The sequence below is a fragment of the Lepeophtheirus salmonis genome, chromosome 5 (assembly GCF_016086655.4).
Source record: "Lepeophtheirus salmonis chromosome 5, UVic_Lsal_1.4, whole genome shotgun sequence".
NCBI classification, from domain to species: Eukaryota; Metazoa; Arthropoda; class Copepoda; order Siphonostomatoida; family Caligidae; genus Lepeophtheirus; species Lepeophtheirus salmonis.
Genome location: NC_052135.2, coordinates 50,524,204 through 50,541,390, shown reverse-complemented (window position 1 = coordinate 50,541,390; position 17,187 = coordinate 50,524,204). Strand labels below are relative to the sequence as shown.

The 17,187-nt window shown below is 31.9% G+C and overlaps 2 protein-coding genes across 3 annotated transcripts in view; one reads left to right on the top strand and one right to left on the bottom strand.

Moving 5' to 3' along the window:
- LOC121118128 (uncharacterized) overlaps window positions 1-4,757 on the top strand; it is a 28,753-nt gene extending 23,996 nt beyond the window's left edge. The window contains exons 3-4 of the mRNA XM_040712673.2: window positions 1,263-1,529; window positions 4,369-4,757. Coding sequence (XP_040568607.1) covers window positions 1,263-1,529; window positions 4,369-4,659 — 558 coding nt within the window. The 3' untranslated portion in view covers window positions 4,660-4,757. The remainder of the gene's footprint in view (window positions 1-1,262; window positions 1,530-4,368) is intronic.
- A 9,684-nt stretch (window positions 4,758-14,441) lies between these two features.
- Window positions 14,442-16,071, bottom strand: LOC121118625 (THAP domain-containing protein 1). Of its 2 annotated transcripts, none has more exons than XM_040713209.2 (3): window positions 15,933-16,071; window positions 14,971-15,621; window positions 14,442-14,912 (listed from the first exon to the last, which is right to left on the bottom strand). In XM_040713209.2, exons 2-3 carry the CDS (start codon window positions 15,588-15,590, stop codon window positions 14,654-14,656), a joined length of 879 nt encoding a protein of 292 aa, XP_040569143.1. In that variant the 5' UTR covers window positions 15,591-15,621; window positions 15,933-16,071; the 3' UTR covers window positions 14,442-14,653. The 2 variants fall into 2 exon arrangements, with proteins under 2 accessions (XP_040569143.1, XP_040569144.1); XM_040713210.2 differs by having other exon boundaries at window positions 15,929-15,989.
- Window positions 16,072-17,187: the final 1,116 nt, after the last annotated feature.

Genomic DNA, 17,187 nt, shown 5'->3' with positions numbered 1-17,187 from the left:
GATCTCAACCGTTCAAACTCAAATGAATATCTTAAAAAAATCAACGAAGAAAATATTTCTATCATGTAAAACGCGAGAATAGCATTTGATTGTTTCTCAATTAAGCGAATGTAGGGCAAAGCCATAAATATATCGATGTCTCTTATATGTAAAGGTACTTACTTTGTATGTTATAAGAAATTGATTTTCAATATTTTTTTTTCCGGCTGAAAGTTGAATGACTCACACAGCAAATAAATGATCTAATATAATCCTGATTTTCTCAAAGGTCTAGTAAAACAATTCAACGGAGATTTCCTGATTCTTTCTTAATCCTAATCACATTTATTATTTAACCGAGGAGTGGAAAAACATTTTAACCATTAAAATGCTTCTATAAAGTGTTATAATATATATAGAGAAAAAAATTATAAATATTCATTTAAAAAGACCATCATGGTAATCGGTTGTATTTTTTAGCTGGCTCATTTTTTGGAGTTGTGTCCCTGTAAATTGAATTTTCTGATGCTACGCTGCTATCCTTATTATTTAGTTACTAGGAGTAAGTTAGGAGTAAACATCCTTTTCTACTACATACAAGCCATCATTGATATATCCGAAACCGGATTGAACATTTACATGTTCTCGTAAAAGACAGAGAGTAACTCAGTGGATTTCATTGCGGAGTTATAATTGTATATAAGTCCTTGTTGGACTCAAAGTATAATTGACGATTGACATCCGAATAATTCCTACTTATATTGGAAGTTTTATTTCTTCCCCCTCATCATAGCTACTTGTAGCTGATTTGTTAAACGTGATTACATCTAAACTGCACTTCTGTAAAACGTTCTTCAAAAAATTGTCGGGGTTACCATGTTGATTGTCAGTTTTTTAACATGCTGTAAAAGCTATCAATTAAGATCACTGCTCATAAATGTGATTTGGATTCGTTTTTAGTATTCAGTTGATGAAATAATCAACCTGTCCATGCCTCATTTTTAAGTGCACGCTTACTGTCTCAGAAAAGCGTGACTACTTGATTTAAGAAATAACAATGTAGCAATGACCATTTGTAGCTAAAACTTAGTGTGTCTTATAAAAAAGATAAGGAAGGATCAGAGTATTTAAAATAGTTTTCCAAAAAAAGTTGTCTCGTATGTTTCTTGACTGAGAAGCTTAATTCTACTACTTCATGATAAGTCAAGATAAATAATTCCACTTTAAATCATTTTGCAAACATTCATAATGAACTATAAATTAATTTCATTTGTATCTTTTAGATCAAAAATAAAGACACATTTCGACATCGAAATGGTTATTCCCAAGTCGACGGAATCACTCATTTCAGTGGTGAATTCGGTAGACGAAAAAAGAAATATTCATCGACCAGTTATTTCATTCCTTATTCTGAAGAGACCTGGATGCGCGAAAGGCCCGTCAAGAGCGAGCCTCAGCACTATGATCCTTTTAATCATAATATGGATAGGGATATACAATTGGAGTTTGATAAAAAAGCTTTTGAGGACGAGGAACTTGAACCAGGAGAGGTACACTTGATAGAATAATTATTATTTTACATACTAAATATATTTACTTAAATTTGAAATGCTTCATTTTAGAATGAGTCAGAAATATTAAATATTAAAATTTCTTAAAGTCATTTTGCGACAAAATAAAAAATATTTGGCGCGAAATTTCCTTTTTGATATATTACTCCCTTTATAGAAGGGACATTGAGACGTGATTTATTTTGCAATATTTAAAACTTATATTATGTAACTTTTAACACCAATTTTATATCATAATTAATAGTACTTGGTTCTAATATTCAGGGGTGTGCGCAGGATTAGATATATATTATTATGTTATTGTTATTTTTCTTTGGGGGTGGGGTGGGATGGGGGTTTAGTTTTTTGTAAATTTTTTTTTGCTCCACAGCCTAATTGGAAGAATAAACTTTTTTTGTAGAAAAGAAATCCTTACAAAAATTCTTAACCTCATTTTCTCATGAATTTTTTCCCTTCCTATGTGATAATTTTTCAAAAAATTCTCAATTTGGGCTACAATCGCCCAAACCTCCCCCTGATATTCCTCATGTAAGTGAAAAACTGAGACAGCTTATAGAAAAGTTGGGACAGTGGGGATTTTTGATAAATAAAAGTGAAAAATAATATTATTTATCAGTATAATTAAAGCCTATATATATCTTAACCAAAAATTTATATTATTTGATTAATTATTCTGTTATAATTTCCTACCATTTCATCATTTAAGCTATTTTTTTAATAATATATACAGTGAAATCTGGTTTAAGTGCACCTTTTTTAAGAGTGTCACCACACTAAGTAGTCATATCCAGTTTTTAATTTTATAATAGGGCATGAGCAAACTAAAAAAAATATGTATTATTCGCAATGTGTTGTGACAATCTGTAGCTTGATGCTTACAATATCAGTGCATTCTCAGAAATTTTTTCACTGTGCCTTCTATGTTAGTAACATACGTTTTGTTAATTTTTAATAAAAAAATATTATCATTAAGGGAGTTGTATTATTTTAACACAATGCAGCACCACTCTCTGTCACTTTGTTTACAAACAAATATAAGTAAACAACGCTCAGGCCCCATTGTTAGAAAAATAAGAAAACTGAATTAAGAGGTCAGCTCGAGTAAGGGGTTGCTTTCTCGGGTTCCCTTGCCTGACCCCTTAATACAAGATTAGCTTATGTCTTCTCAACCCCTTGCTACTCTTATACTTAAAAAATACATATCTCACTGTATACTTCATCGATTCATTCCATTTAATTCTTAAATGAACCACAAATAGCTGTTATATTTTGATGAAATAAAATCTTTTAAGAATTTATGCTAATACTAAAGTTTCTGTAGAAAATTAATGAACATGGAAAAAATTATTCCGATAGTATAAGCTCCAAAACTCTATACACAACCGGAGATAGGATTGCGGGGCTTGGTAATAACTTTGGCTTGGGGCCCTCGTCTCCCGCTATTTACCCCCCTTTACCGAGATAAAAATGCATCTGTTTGTACGCTCTTACATCATGACTCCTTCATTGTATAAATGTAATCATTATTTAGTGTCTTCTGCATTGATGAATTTGTATCATGAGAAGAAGATGCAAAAATAAAAGTTATAAAGTATGTAAAATAATCTACTTTTATCTTATTAACAATTTATTATTCAAAGATCTACCTGTTTCCAGGCCACCCAGGAGGTAAGCTAGCAGCTCATTGTTCTTCCTTTATTGGGTGCATCGTATCAGTTCAGTGAGTTATATTGGCTTTCAAACTTACTACATTATTAATTTGTCCAGCACTGATTTGAATAACCAACTTGGGATCTTAGACAGCAAAGATAATTACAAGATAACTATGCCAAAGAAAGAAATGATATAGTGGGTAGTACCCCTCTTTATTTAGGGACAACATACTCTCTCCAATATATTATATCTAATATATAACAAGCTAAGAACCTATCAAATACAGTCAACCCTAAAATCATTTTTCAACTTTTCTTACAAAAAAAATAATTTTTAGAGAATAACTCTGGATTTTTTTCAAATCAATTTAATTTGCTGTGAATGACTATACATCTTTGACATTTTTCTCCAGAAAAATTATTATTTAAAATTTTATTCCAATAAATTTCAAAAACCAAAATTGGTGTAGGATTCAAGCTATGTTTAACCTGGGTCTCTAGAAAATCATGGATACTACATCCAGATGACAAACCCTTGTCCAAATTGGAGCAAACGTAAACAGTACAATATTTTAACATTTTAATAAAAGTATATAACTATAATTTATAAACAAATATTGAATACAGAATATGAAGTTCGTCGATTGAGATCTGTAATCTCAACTGTGGAAAGTATATTCAAATTTGATCACGTATTAAAAGGTTGAACAATCAACTTTTTCTCTTTAGCTGATGTTATCGACCTACAGTCCATTCCTGGAGACTGAAAATTTTAATATACTACTGCCCTGATTTACCAAACTGGCAATAAAAATTCCTTGTCGCCTCTATTATTTCTTTCTCTATGTATACGTTGCAGTTAAAGTAAGAAATCTGTTAATTTACAAAATAACTGAACAAGACCGTTAATGTGAATAATAACTGAAAAAGTGGAATTGAGTAAAATTATTGACATGATAAATTTCATTTTCAAATTATATTCCAAGACCCTTTCCAGAGACACAAATTGACGAAGGGTGCTTACTTTTAATCAAGTCCAGTGGACACTGCAACATATACCCTATATATTGACGTATTTATAAATTAATTATTTGGTCAAATGGATTTTAGCAAATAATGAGTTATTCACTTACGATATAAAAGTGTATTTTTCTTTTTTCTTTTAGAATTTAAACCGTAGTACTTTAACCGATCACCAAAACGTTTATGACTACTTCTTTGATCGTCACTTACGTACCATCATGAATCTTCCAACGGTAACAGAGGAACCTGAAGAAGAGGAGGAGGAGGAAAGAAATCAGATTGAAGAAGTTATGGAAGAAGAAGAAGAGTCGATCGATGAGAGTGAGACCCTGAGTATCATCGGAGAAAATCTCGTTAAACAAAGTTTAAATGATATGATTTATGTTTTAGATGAAAAATCTGTGCCAAAAATAACTTTTCAATCCCATTTATAGTATAGGCTTTATATATGTATTATAATGATTTCTTGTCAAAATACTACCCTTGTTCATCTTAATTTTATACATACGAATAAACCGACAACTTTTAAGACTAAGATTTTCTTTATTAGAATATTTTTAGTGGGTTCTAGGTAATTTAGCTGAGAAAGTTTTGAATTTGTATATACTTTACTATAGTATCTCAATCAGATTAATTATATACACATGTATAATGATGTAAATTCGGTGTGTTTTTTTAGGTGGCCCTTTAATTTTTAATTGGTAATATAAAGAAAGAATTTTCTTTTCCTTAGTAGTTGTCATTATTATTTAATTCTCGAGTAGTGAACACCCTTTCTAAAATAAATTCAATGGGGCAAGTGCGTTGTTTACTTAAATTCGTATGTAAACACACCACCAGTGAGTAGCTCCACGTTGTGGAAAAATAATAAACCTCCCTGAATAATAGTTATGATTATCCGGCCAAAGAATACTAGTTACTAGCAAGGAGAGAGACTTCAAACGAAGTTGACATGAGTCCTTAAATTTGATTACTCATTGTTATTACTTATTTGAGACTTTATGAAAGTGATTTTAATTTTTATTAAGTGATAATTAAATTAAAAGTATTCTTGCCTCAAAGTGGTTTTCCAAAGATGAGTTGAACAACCCAAGAAGTTAATTTCAAGAATCTATTCTTTTCAAGAAATAAGAAAAGTATGAAGTCCTTCTTGCTAGTAGTCCTTGAATTACAATTTGGATTTAGATCCATTAAAACTAATCCATATATCAGTCAATGTTACTATTATAAAGTTAGGCAACAAGAAAATGGCCTTTTTTCTTATGTAAAAGTTTTTAGACGAGTATGGACTGCCTCTCCTCATTTCGATGCTAATGTCAAATAAGTTCAAAATTATTCTTAGCAAGTCCCATTTTTTAAAACAGGTTAACGACTAGTTAACTAGTTGTTATTAGTTATTGACTCCTTACCTATTTATTGCTTATTAGTTATAAAAGCGGGAAGACGAAAGTAATTTATTCAACCCTGGATTCTTCTAATTATTCAAGCTGGGCTTTATTGGCGCTTTGGAGAGAACTGAACAAACGAGGTGCAAGGACAAGGGGGAGAAAGTCCGATTTGATAAAGCGTCTTTTCTTGTATGAACGAAACGCTGACTTTAAAGACCCAGTTGCTCAGATCCCAGGCATGATTCCAATTCCAATCTGGCGTGATTCTGGGGACTTTAAAAGTATCGTTAAGTCAGATAGGACTTCTATTCCTCCTATAACAAAGGCTCACATTGAGCATTATGTTATGCATCAGCAAGTAGGGGACGATATTCAAAATTTGGATATTGTGTCCATGTGCAAAGGGGAAAAAATGAAAGAATCAGTCTTGGCCTTGAGCTTCGTGGAATCAAAAGAAGACATACATAAAACACAATTTTCTGGTATAGTTTAAGCTGAAATGAAAAAAATTAATTATAATGTAAAGTTCGTCATCGCAAAATCAGGAGAGGTCGTTAATAGCCATTGTGAATGTGCGGCAGGAATCGGTCCACATGGCACCTGTAAACATGTGGTTTCTGGCCCCTGACAATGGAAAATTTTGTTTCTTATGGCATTCTCTATATATCAAAGTCCTCTACAGAGACACTACAGACTTTTAAAAGTCCCAGAAAATTATATGGCAGAGAACCCGTAGTGGGTGAAAAAATGTGCAGAGGGTTGTTTAAGAAATGTTAATATATACCACTTTCACTGTAAAAAACTAAATTTCAGGTATCAACAATCACGATGATCCTCGACCTGAGCGCTTCCTCAACAGACTTGAATTTGTTGACAAGTTCAAATTGATCCATCTTGAATTGATCAATTAAATACATCATGGAAATATAGCTTTGGGTCTGCAAGTCTGAAAGCAGCCATCTTCGATCACGATTATTTGGCACAGCCCTTTACCCATTATTAGCTGTATCTGATCAGGATATCATAAAAATTGAGAAGAATACTCGATTACAAGCATCGTCTCCTGCATGGAAAATAGAACGGAAATGGAGATTGACTGCCTCCAGATTTGGTGACACATGTAAGTCATGTCATGGGCCAGACTTTACCAAACAAAAAAAAATTCTCTGCTCCTATTTCCCATGGGAAGGCACATGAGTGTTCTGGTATAAAAAAGTATCCCCAATTAATTAGAAAAATTGTTAACAAATGTGGGGTTTTCATTGATGCAGAGTATCCATTTTTGGCTGCATCTCCCCATGGACTTGTGGAAGAAGACTCAATCATCAAGGTGAAATGTTCTTATTCAGGACGTTATGATACAATTGCTCCAGGATATACATTTCCATTTTTGGAGATTCGTGGTGGCGATATTAAGTTAAAAATAAATCACAATTATTACTACCAAATTCAGGGTCAGCTACGAGCAGCAAGGAAATCAAACTGTTTTTTGTAGTCTTCACATGTGAAGATACTTATATTGAGGAAATTATATAAAGTAATATATTCTTTAATGAGGATATACTGCCTCCTCTCGTCAAATTTTATAATGATTATTATATAAAATACATATCAAATCAGCTAAGACTAAACATTTTGATTTCCTTGGTGCAGGTGGTAATAGTAGTATAGTTTTCTAATTAGGGTCATTTCATCTCAAAGGTTAAGTATTATTTCACAACTTCATCGGAAGAGGTAATCAAAAAGGAGATACCTGGTCCTTTTTGTTATGTTTACACATTCTTACACATTATTTTCTGCTGCCATATGTTTATAGTCCCTAAGAATAAATATATAAATATTTTATATCACACTGCGTCTTATTGAAATTTTTATTTTACTAACTTATTTTATTTGAATAAGTTTGATAAACTTGATTACAGGGAAGTTTACTTACAGACAATTTACAATACTAACTTCACAATGAGGAAAGTTTTTTATGATAAATTATACCATGAAGAGACCCTAATTTGTAAAAAATTTTTGAGACATTACTTAATTAATATTTTTTTAAATTATATATTCCCTAATTTAATATTGGTTGTATTACTTAACTGATAACAGTTATTTTGTTCAAAAATACCGCTAGATTAAGTTCTGAATATTTTTATTGTTTTACATAGTTAACTTTCCCCACGGTGAACTTTCAGCATAAAAATAAATTTCATGCACTTAGATACAATGCTTTTTTCTAATGTTACAACAAATGAAACACACGTAAATAATCCATCCTGCCAAGGGAGTTTTATGGCGGTCAAGTTCCCCTTGAAGGATTTTATAGGTCTTGGTCAGTCCAATGATCCTCTCAACATGTATTCTTTTCGAAACAATTTTTCTGTCATTAATGGGAGTTGCTCCTGGAAGTTGATTAATCCCTCTCATAGGGGGTGGAGTATTCACTTTAACATTTTCAATGCTGATCAAAAGAAAATAATTATCAACTGCATTTTACTTACTTGTGACCAGGGCCGTACGTCAGTATTGCGCTTTGTCCGCTTCAGCGGACCAAAAAAAAAAAAAAACCTTACTCAGCCGTCCACCAATCATATAGGTATGTAAATATAGATGAATTAAGTCATAATTAATTATTAAAATCTATTATATATATGTAACTTATGACCAACTCATAATAGTACTGAGTCATTATAATAAAATTACATATTTGTAGCACGTCCACCCAAAAGGAAGCTAGATAATTTTTCTCAAAATTGAACATGGAATACATTTTCCAACAAATTATAGTTCATTTAAATGAAAAAATAATTCTGATTAATCCTTTGGAGGCACCACAAATTGTACTTAAAGTAGCCAAAATTCACCGGCACATTTATAGAATTAGTAAATTAATAAATTATATCTCTAAGACAATATTGGGGTCAAATTAAGTCAGATAGATAAAACGGAGGTTTTAAACTACAGTTAACACTCTCGGGTATCTCAATTCATCGCAGAAATTTGAATTCAAATCCTGTAATTTACCGTAATATCTCTTTCAAATATTGCCTGTCATTTTATAAATATAAATGATTGAACCTTTGAATATAAAACGCGTTTTCAGCTTCCCGTGATACATTTCTGATAATTAATAAATTACTGCAACAATCCAAACATTTCGATGTTGCAATCAATAAGATTGTATTAGAGCTTGAGAGCAGATTTGCCACCGACGATACAAACATCACAATGGATCTCATTGCAATCGTCAATGACAGTGAAGTGGAGACCTGTATCATTGAGCGTGTCGCCAAGCACTACAGACTTGAACTCGAGCAGCTCCAGTCAGACCATGCAATCTTCCAGCAATTCAAGGTCAATATTCTGAGGTTCACCATACTGCCATGCCTCAAGGCCACCTACCCAGAGGAAAACTATGTGTGGACTAAAGATGGTGCACCCTCATACGCATTGGCCAAATCCCAGAAGACGACATGGCTGATTTTTTGTCCAAGGACATGTAGCTATCATCTTCACCGGATTTGAACCCGTTGGACTTTGCTGTGTGAGATACTTTGGAGAAGGAGACTAACCGGACATCTCACCCGAACGTGGACTCGTGAAGGCCGCCATAGTGAAGGAGTGGAACAACTTGTCTGGGAAGTTAATCATCAACTTCTGCAAGGATTTCTGCCGCCGTGTGGAGGCTGTGATTGCTGTTGAGGGCGGCCATATTGACTTAACATGTTCACAAAGGTCTTGTCTCAAAGTTTTGATAAAAAACATTTCAAAATTATGTATCAAAAAATAAAATTATTGAAATTTTCCTAAAATCAGTCATTCAGTCCACGTTTTGCTCCTGAGCCCTTTATATAGTTAGGAGAAGAACTTAAAAGAAAAATAATGCAAAGATCATTGGACTGACAATACAAAAATCTACCGATTAATGTCTCCCCTCTACTTGATGATTTCTCTGATGGTGCCAGGCATGCCTGCAACTAGTTTCTTCAAGATTTCGGGGTCCAGAGTTTGCCAGACAGTTTTCACTTGTCGTAAGAACTTCTCTTTGTATGATCATGTGGTCAGGCTCGTGTATCGAATTCAAGTCAGGACTGTTACCAGACCATTATGCTTTCATTCAGAACCCAGAAAAATGCTCAGAACACCATTTCTGAATTGATTTGGAGGCATGTGATGGAGCATTGTCTTGGATTAATATGGACTACGATAGCAGGGGAACAATTTTGCAGGTGCTAATGATTCCCTTAGAGCTGTTGCGAGTGAGTGCAGGCAGAGCAAACTTTTCCAGAATCTCAGTTTGATAGTACTCACTGTTGATCTTCTTGTTGCATTCCACCACATGAAGCTCACTGACCCCCAGAACCTTAAATGCACCCCACACCATTTATCTTGAACGGATGCTTGACAACTGTGACAGGGGGAACATCTCGTTTTTTTCTGGCCATTAATTATAATAAATTTTATTGATTTACTGCCCCCGACAATAGCTGACATGAAATGCTGCGACGACAGCGCCTTTAACCAATCTACAGTTATCTATGTTCTGAATTCATTTTAAAAATGGTGAAGGAATAATTATCAAAATAATAGTCTCGTAGTACTTTAGAATATAACAGTTGGTATAATTGACTTATTTGGCTATCTACCAAATGATTTACGGCTTTTTTTCTGTTTATTTTTGAAGGAAAGGTTGTGTACTACAATATAGGTAGCGAAGTGTTTCATTTACATAAAATTATGTTGATGGAATATTGAAAGGTTATTCATAAACCAAAAAATACAACAATCGAAAATAAGCACAAGAACCAAGACCGATAAGCAATATATTGCGGTCTCGGTTCCGATCTAGATCGATAAGGGCACAACTTTGATTATGAATATTCGTGGATTCTACTACCAAGACATCTTTTAAAAGATGACTTTTGAGTAAAATCCAAATGATTACAATATTACTTACCAAATGTTCAAAATTGAGGGAAAGGATCCAGTCCTGGGTCATTTGTGTCCTAAAATGGTTATGCTCTCAATAAAAGCAGGAAGAGTTGACGAAATTGATCCTTGATATTACAATATTAAACTGCTTTGTTCTTTAAATATTGAAAACATATTAACTTCTCAATTACAAAAATTTTATTGCCAAGAATCGGATTCAATATAACGTAGGGCTTCAAAAAACTATTCTAATAGTCATCATCAAGACCCAAAAAAAAAAAAAAAAAAAGACAATCCAAATTGTTAAAATATTTAATTGTGATGGAAATTACTGAAGCTTGATTAAAAATAAAGTAAAAATGATATCCAATTTAAAAAATGAAAACTTAAGTTAATTTTATAGCATGTAGACTTCCTTTGTGTCAAGATTAATAGAAATACAAGGTTAGATCATCATGTAATTGGACTTGCTAGAATTTTCAATCTATTGTATTATACCATGGACATCTAGAGCTATCTGGACTACATGCAGATTAATAAAAAAGCGCGCCGGCTCCAAGAGACGGCTTGTTTTTTAAAATTGATTAGTGATTGTGATAGTGAAAGATACTATACTTAATATTTATAGCTCCAGGATTCCAATCGTCTGAAGTTTAAGATGTTGGGATAGAAGTACCGTTGTTAAGGTTATGATGGGACCCTCAAGACACCTAAGATCCTATACCATAGTTTTCCTGGTTTTAATGTGCCTCCTAATCTGGAACTTGAATCCAAATGTTCCAAATATAGGAAAACCTAATTATCATACACAAGTCTTTAAGTGAAGAAACTAATGTCAGACCGACTAGTTGCGAACCATCCAAAGCTACTACCCCCGTTGTTGTGACCATTTAAGGACTTGTTTTTCCCATTTAATGAGTTGTGTATTATAATTCTTGATAATTTTGGCTAAAATTATCAAGAAATCATATTTTATGATTAGATTTAAAAAAAATGAATACTTACTGTTAGATGGTACAAAATTCAGAGTTCCATTTCGTAATTTGGTGTGGATGACTCTAAACATGCTGAAAATTATCTTAACTTCACAATTTACAATTGGGGTATTTCTATAAATGACATCATTACCAACATCCTACATTAATTAATGATGGTTCCTCGGGAAGGGAAGAATTTACCCGTGTATTTTTCCATAAATTTTTTGAACGTAGGACGATTAGCAATGGATAAGGTTATATTACATGCGAATCTTTGTAAGATCAAAGTTAGAGTCTGACTTGATGTATTCATCGTTAACTTGATTTTATAGATGAATATCCATGCTCTTGATATGAGATGAGGATATTGAGTGGCGTGTAATTCTAGACAGGGGACTAAAGGCACATTTATATCGATAAATCCGACAAGCCATCTGTTTCTCATCCGGGAAGTATTTTCCAAATTCTTAGACCTCCAATTTCAGAAATCCAGACTATGTTTTAGTATGTAGATTATATTTAATTTAAGCTTTCTATTTTAAACTTGGAACTTCAAATATATTTCGAAATACTCTTACTTTCTTGTTTTATTAGTAATTATTCTGAGAATATAGTTCATGGTTTCATGGAGTGTGACGTTTTCAAATCTACTGTAACGGATAAAAACCGTCTAAGTCAATTATACGTAGTATATATTTATTAAACATTTTCCTAATAAATACTCTCGTTATACCCTCAAAAATCGTAATAAAGCAGGCAACTGATAAATACTGATGTGATTATCAGTGAGAATCATGTCAGTATTTTAAACAATCATCTCATTCATGTCATTCTTCGCCCTTCTCCTCGCATGCGTTTTTCTCTACAATATTATCAACTATGGGCCGCTATGTAATCCTTAATTTTTATTGACATAATAATATCATCTTTTCCCATTTAAACAACTAATAAAATTTTATCGATGACTGAGTAGAATATTTTTTTAAATTTTGAATTGTAGTTTTATGTATGTGCTACAAATTCTAATAATTAATTTTTTTCCTTACGTATTATTCAATTCTCGAATAACCGTATTGATTATCGAAACTGTAATTTTAGCGCTTTTTTGAAACGTAAATTATTCAACCAAAATGTTGAATCTATCATCAGATAAAATTGCATAAGCATGACATTAACCATCCATGCGATATTTAAACATTTTAGTTGTTACTGATATCTAATAACTAAACGATATAGCTAACAAGATTCAATTCATAACATAACTTTGCCCCCGACAACAGCTGACTCCTAATCTACTACTCCAGCGCCATCAACTTAAACTTCGTCACTCTGTATCAGGGGAAGTAAACCTTTGAGACATGGAGTGCCAATTCAACATTTCTAATCAATGAGTGTCCCACTGTCAACAATAATGGTAAAAACCATACATAAACTACAAGAATATTTGCGCGTGCCAGTGAATATGCATTCGCATTCGTAATATTATATTATAGCGTAGCTATAGCCCCCTTTATACGAAACATTTGTACTATCATTGTGTAGACTGAAAGTATCCTCAATTCTCCATCTTCCTGCGCCCTCTACCTAACCTCCCCTTACAGCCCCACTTTGAAAACCATTGTCGTAATCAATCTTAGTTTTCGAGGCCTCTGTTGGAACTTGGGGCACTATGCATATAAGGTAGATACGGCCCTGTTTGTATCTAATATCATTTCCTGGGTCCGAATTTTCTAGCGATGCCCCTTGTTCTAAGTGTCTCTTACTAAACTGTGCCTGTATTAAAAAGAGCCAAGACCGATAAAGCTGAACCGAGACCAAAACTGCTGACCGATAGAACCTGAACCGGGCAGAAGCTTCTTAATAGTACTAAAAGGAAGATAATTATATAAAATAAGAGGTCAAAAACAAATTTCACGATTTTACTTCATCGATAGGTATCTAATTGTAAATAAGAATAGATCATAGCATATTGGTGAATTGTTATCTCTTATAATATTGGATTAGACTATATATTTTTTTTAATATGAATATTCAAAAACATTATTAATATTCCTAATGAAATAAATCATCATTTTAATTTCCACCATTGAATTTTTGAATCCTTTTTAGTTTTCAATTGAGACTCCACTAATCCTTTTGGAAATCCCAAACAAAACTCATACCTTTGGCAACGTTATTATTAATGTTTCTCCAGTTTTCAGGAAGCTTGATATGATCATCACAAAAAAATTCCCACATCCGATGAATTAGGAATTTCCATTTTAAGATGGCAAGGTATAATGCGGGCATTTGCTGCCCTCGAGAGGGAACTTAAATCTTCCGTCTCCAAATAATACAGAACTATAAATGTCATGAATTGTAAGAACCCCATTATTAATCATATATTCCTCCAATGATTAAGGATCAAAGAGGTTATTGAAAAAAAAACCTTTTTCTCAAATTTGACGGATTATATCAATTATTAATGAATATCCCTGATAAACAGGCTTACATTTCTAGATAATACTTAGTGCAGCCATGCAGTTAAATAACCACGACTGGCTATAGGTGGTATAAACTAGAGATTGTTTCCTGAGATTTTTTTTTAATATCAAGTACATATTACCGAGAAATATCGCTATACAAAACATGAATTATTTTCATGAATTTATGATTTAAAAAACTAATATTTAACTAACTCGAATAGAAAAAACAAATATTCGTAGAATTAAAAGCTTATTGGAATCCAGAACATCCATGAAATCAAAAAGAGCTTTTTCGGCAGTTGGTTGATTTATTTTGAGACTGAGAACTTGTTTAAAAGCTTGTATTTTTGAAGCTTTTTAAGGGCTTTAACTCTAAATATACTATTAACTACGTAAATATTTATTTTGCTCTTTCGATGCAGAATAATTATATTTTTGTCTGGTAAAAATGCTATTTCAATCACAATGATTAGGATTTATATATTTTTTATTTACTTGTGTATAATATTTACCAATTCAAAAATGAATACTTTTGTCAAATGCTATTAAAATCGTGGATTATTCCATTTCTTGATAATGAAAAAAACTTGTTTAGAGACAGTATTGATTTTTCAGGATGCTCTTGGTATAATAAAAATATATATAATGACAATCCCTAGAGCAATAAGCCAATCAAAACGACGATTCTTCTAATTTTTCCACTTTTATAATATCTTCTATTTCGGGTAATAAAAAATCCAAACGGCTAAAACACTCATTAAGTTCATCTTTAATGTCACGTTTCTTGTCTTTTGTATCGTTATATACATAATCACTATTAGTTAAGGAATTCATATAGGCCAAAATATTAAGAAGTACACTACACTTCTCAATACAATTATTTCTGATGATGTGCTTCAGTCTATAAAAAGGAAATTCTTCATTTTTCAACCTAAATAGATAAACATGATTTAATGAAAGGAAATTTACTCTGAAAAATAATTATTTACCAAATTTGAATTGACATATCTGAGTTAACTTTTAGACTAAATAAAATAGTAAACCCATGGCTATCCGTATCACAAATACTATGGAAAAGTAATTCCTTCTTCACTTTGTTGAACTTGTCAAATATTTTTTCTGGATATAGGCCTCGATCTAGTTTACTATTAAGTTCATCCAGCGTCAAAACTGCATCCGCGGTGTCTAAAGTATTAATGATTTTTTCATGATCTATACTTAATCGGCATGGAGAAAGATCATTTTCTGATCTCACAACTGTTCTACGACGCGGATTATGAAAGGGAACACTGGGGAACTTGGTTGGGATGGCATCTTTTTTCAACACTTTCCGAATTAGGTTAGGTTTATTACGTCGAAATTTATTAGAGTCTTGAGGCTCCGTTCTTAAATCCGAGGAATCAAAATGTAAGGCACAAATTGCAGAATATTTGGTAGGTTCCCAATTTTTTCTTGGTATTGCTTGAATCCATTTTTTTCTAAGAGCCTCATCTTTGGGAAACATATGATACCCTATCTTTTTATTAAATGCAATAACGTTAGTATTATTTTCAGACTTCAAAGGCTTGTAACCACTACGACATCCTGGAACTACGCAAGCCTTCCCCATATTGATGGATGCCAATGAAAGACGCTTAGTTCTAATAACCGCATGATTGATGGATTAAACAAGACAAGGATAGGATTGTCAAAAAATAACAAGATAAAATAATTTTCCACTTTTTTTACTATGTAATACTAAATACTAATACAAAATATCAAAAATCCAGGACTGAATATAGGTTTTTGCGATCTATATTCAGTGTATAATTTCGTTCATTCTACAACGGGCTTTATTTGTTGGATAAACATGGAATTATAAGTTATTGCACTTTTTCAAAAGTACAATAATTTCTAATTTAAAATAGTATTTTTCTATGACAAAATTTAAAAAAATCTCACACATACTTACAATATGACGTCACACGTTGCCAAGTATTTTATGTTTATTACAAAGTAAAATTGATTGCTTAAATAGTTGCGTTGCTTTAAATTTTTTTATTCTAACTGCTAACTAGCTAGGTAATATTATTAAAACTCGGTCCAAGAACGAAACAATTATTTAGTTCGGTCTTTAAGGATTTTTTCTAAAGCGATTTGGATCGATATTTTATTCAGACTACCTCTCAGTCCGTAAACTGAAATTTAATTGCCTTCAAATTCTGGAACAATTTTCTCCACTACTCTAATTAATGAGCTGTAAAAATATGATTTATCAATCAATACTTACCGTAAAGGAAGAGAAAACGTGTGAGGTGATATACGGTATGGGATATTTTTATGTTTTGCTTCATTGATTGGTATATTACCGTATATTATTGTAAATAAGAGTAGATTATTGTGAATTTATTCAATGTTAATAATGATATTGTACAATACAATTACATAAACAATCAAAAATTTTATAAAGTTTGAAGAACATTATCAATATTCCTAATAGAATAAATCATCATTATATTCCTAACGCGTCGTGACGTCAACAGAGAATTGATCGATACTACGTAAATATATATTATTTAAATGATATATTATTATTGGAGAAAAGGAAAAGAGTGAGGAAAGAAAAAACACCCCTACAAAAAAGACGTTTACCTGTTTTTATGTTGACGCATATGCAATATTGTTTTTTAAAATACTGTGATCATACTTCTAATTAATTCTAACTATGTACCTCTATTTTCAATAAGGTAATAATTACGATATTGGACTGAAATAATCAATATTCACTCTGAAAAAAAAAAAAAAAAAAAAATCCTTACAATAAAACTTTTAATCCTTTTTTACTCTTTAGTTTTTATATCTTTTTGAATATTATCATATACTTTAGAAAATATTTGTTTTTATCATGCACTTGAAAATTTGACCGAATCATAAAACTATCAAAATGATGCTCTTCATCACATTCAACGTCATTAATTTCTAGTAAATACATGTCCTCTGTTATTAGTTTTAAAATATAATTAGTTGAAATATTATTTTAGATTTTTTTTGTTAAATATATAATTTATGAAAATATTAAATAACAAAACGTAGACACTAGGAAAAGTAAGCACTATAATGAATTTTTTAGACTTCGATGCCTTGTAACTACTGCAGCATTCTGGAACATTGCAAAGATACTTTCGAATAAACCTTTGACCAATGAGAGTAGTCAACAAAGTCTTACG

What these genes read in the sequence shown, in the direction of transcription:
- LOC121118625 (XM_040713209.2), bottom strand. Translation starts at nt 15,590, where the DNA reads ATGGGGAAGGCTTGCGTAGTTCCAGGATGTCGTAGTGGTTACAAGCCT. An exon ending in GATATGTCAATTCAAATTTG is followed by an intron (nt 14,913 to 14,970) that starts GTAAATAATTAT and finishes TTATCTATTTAG; the next exon opens with GTTGAAAAATGAAGAATTTC.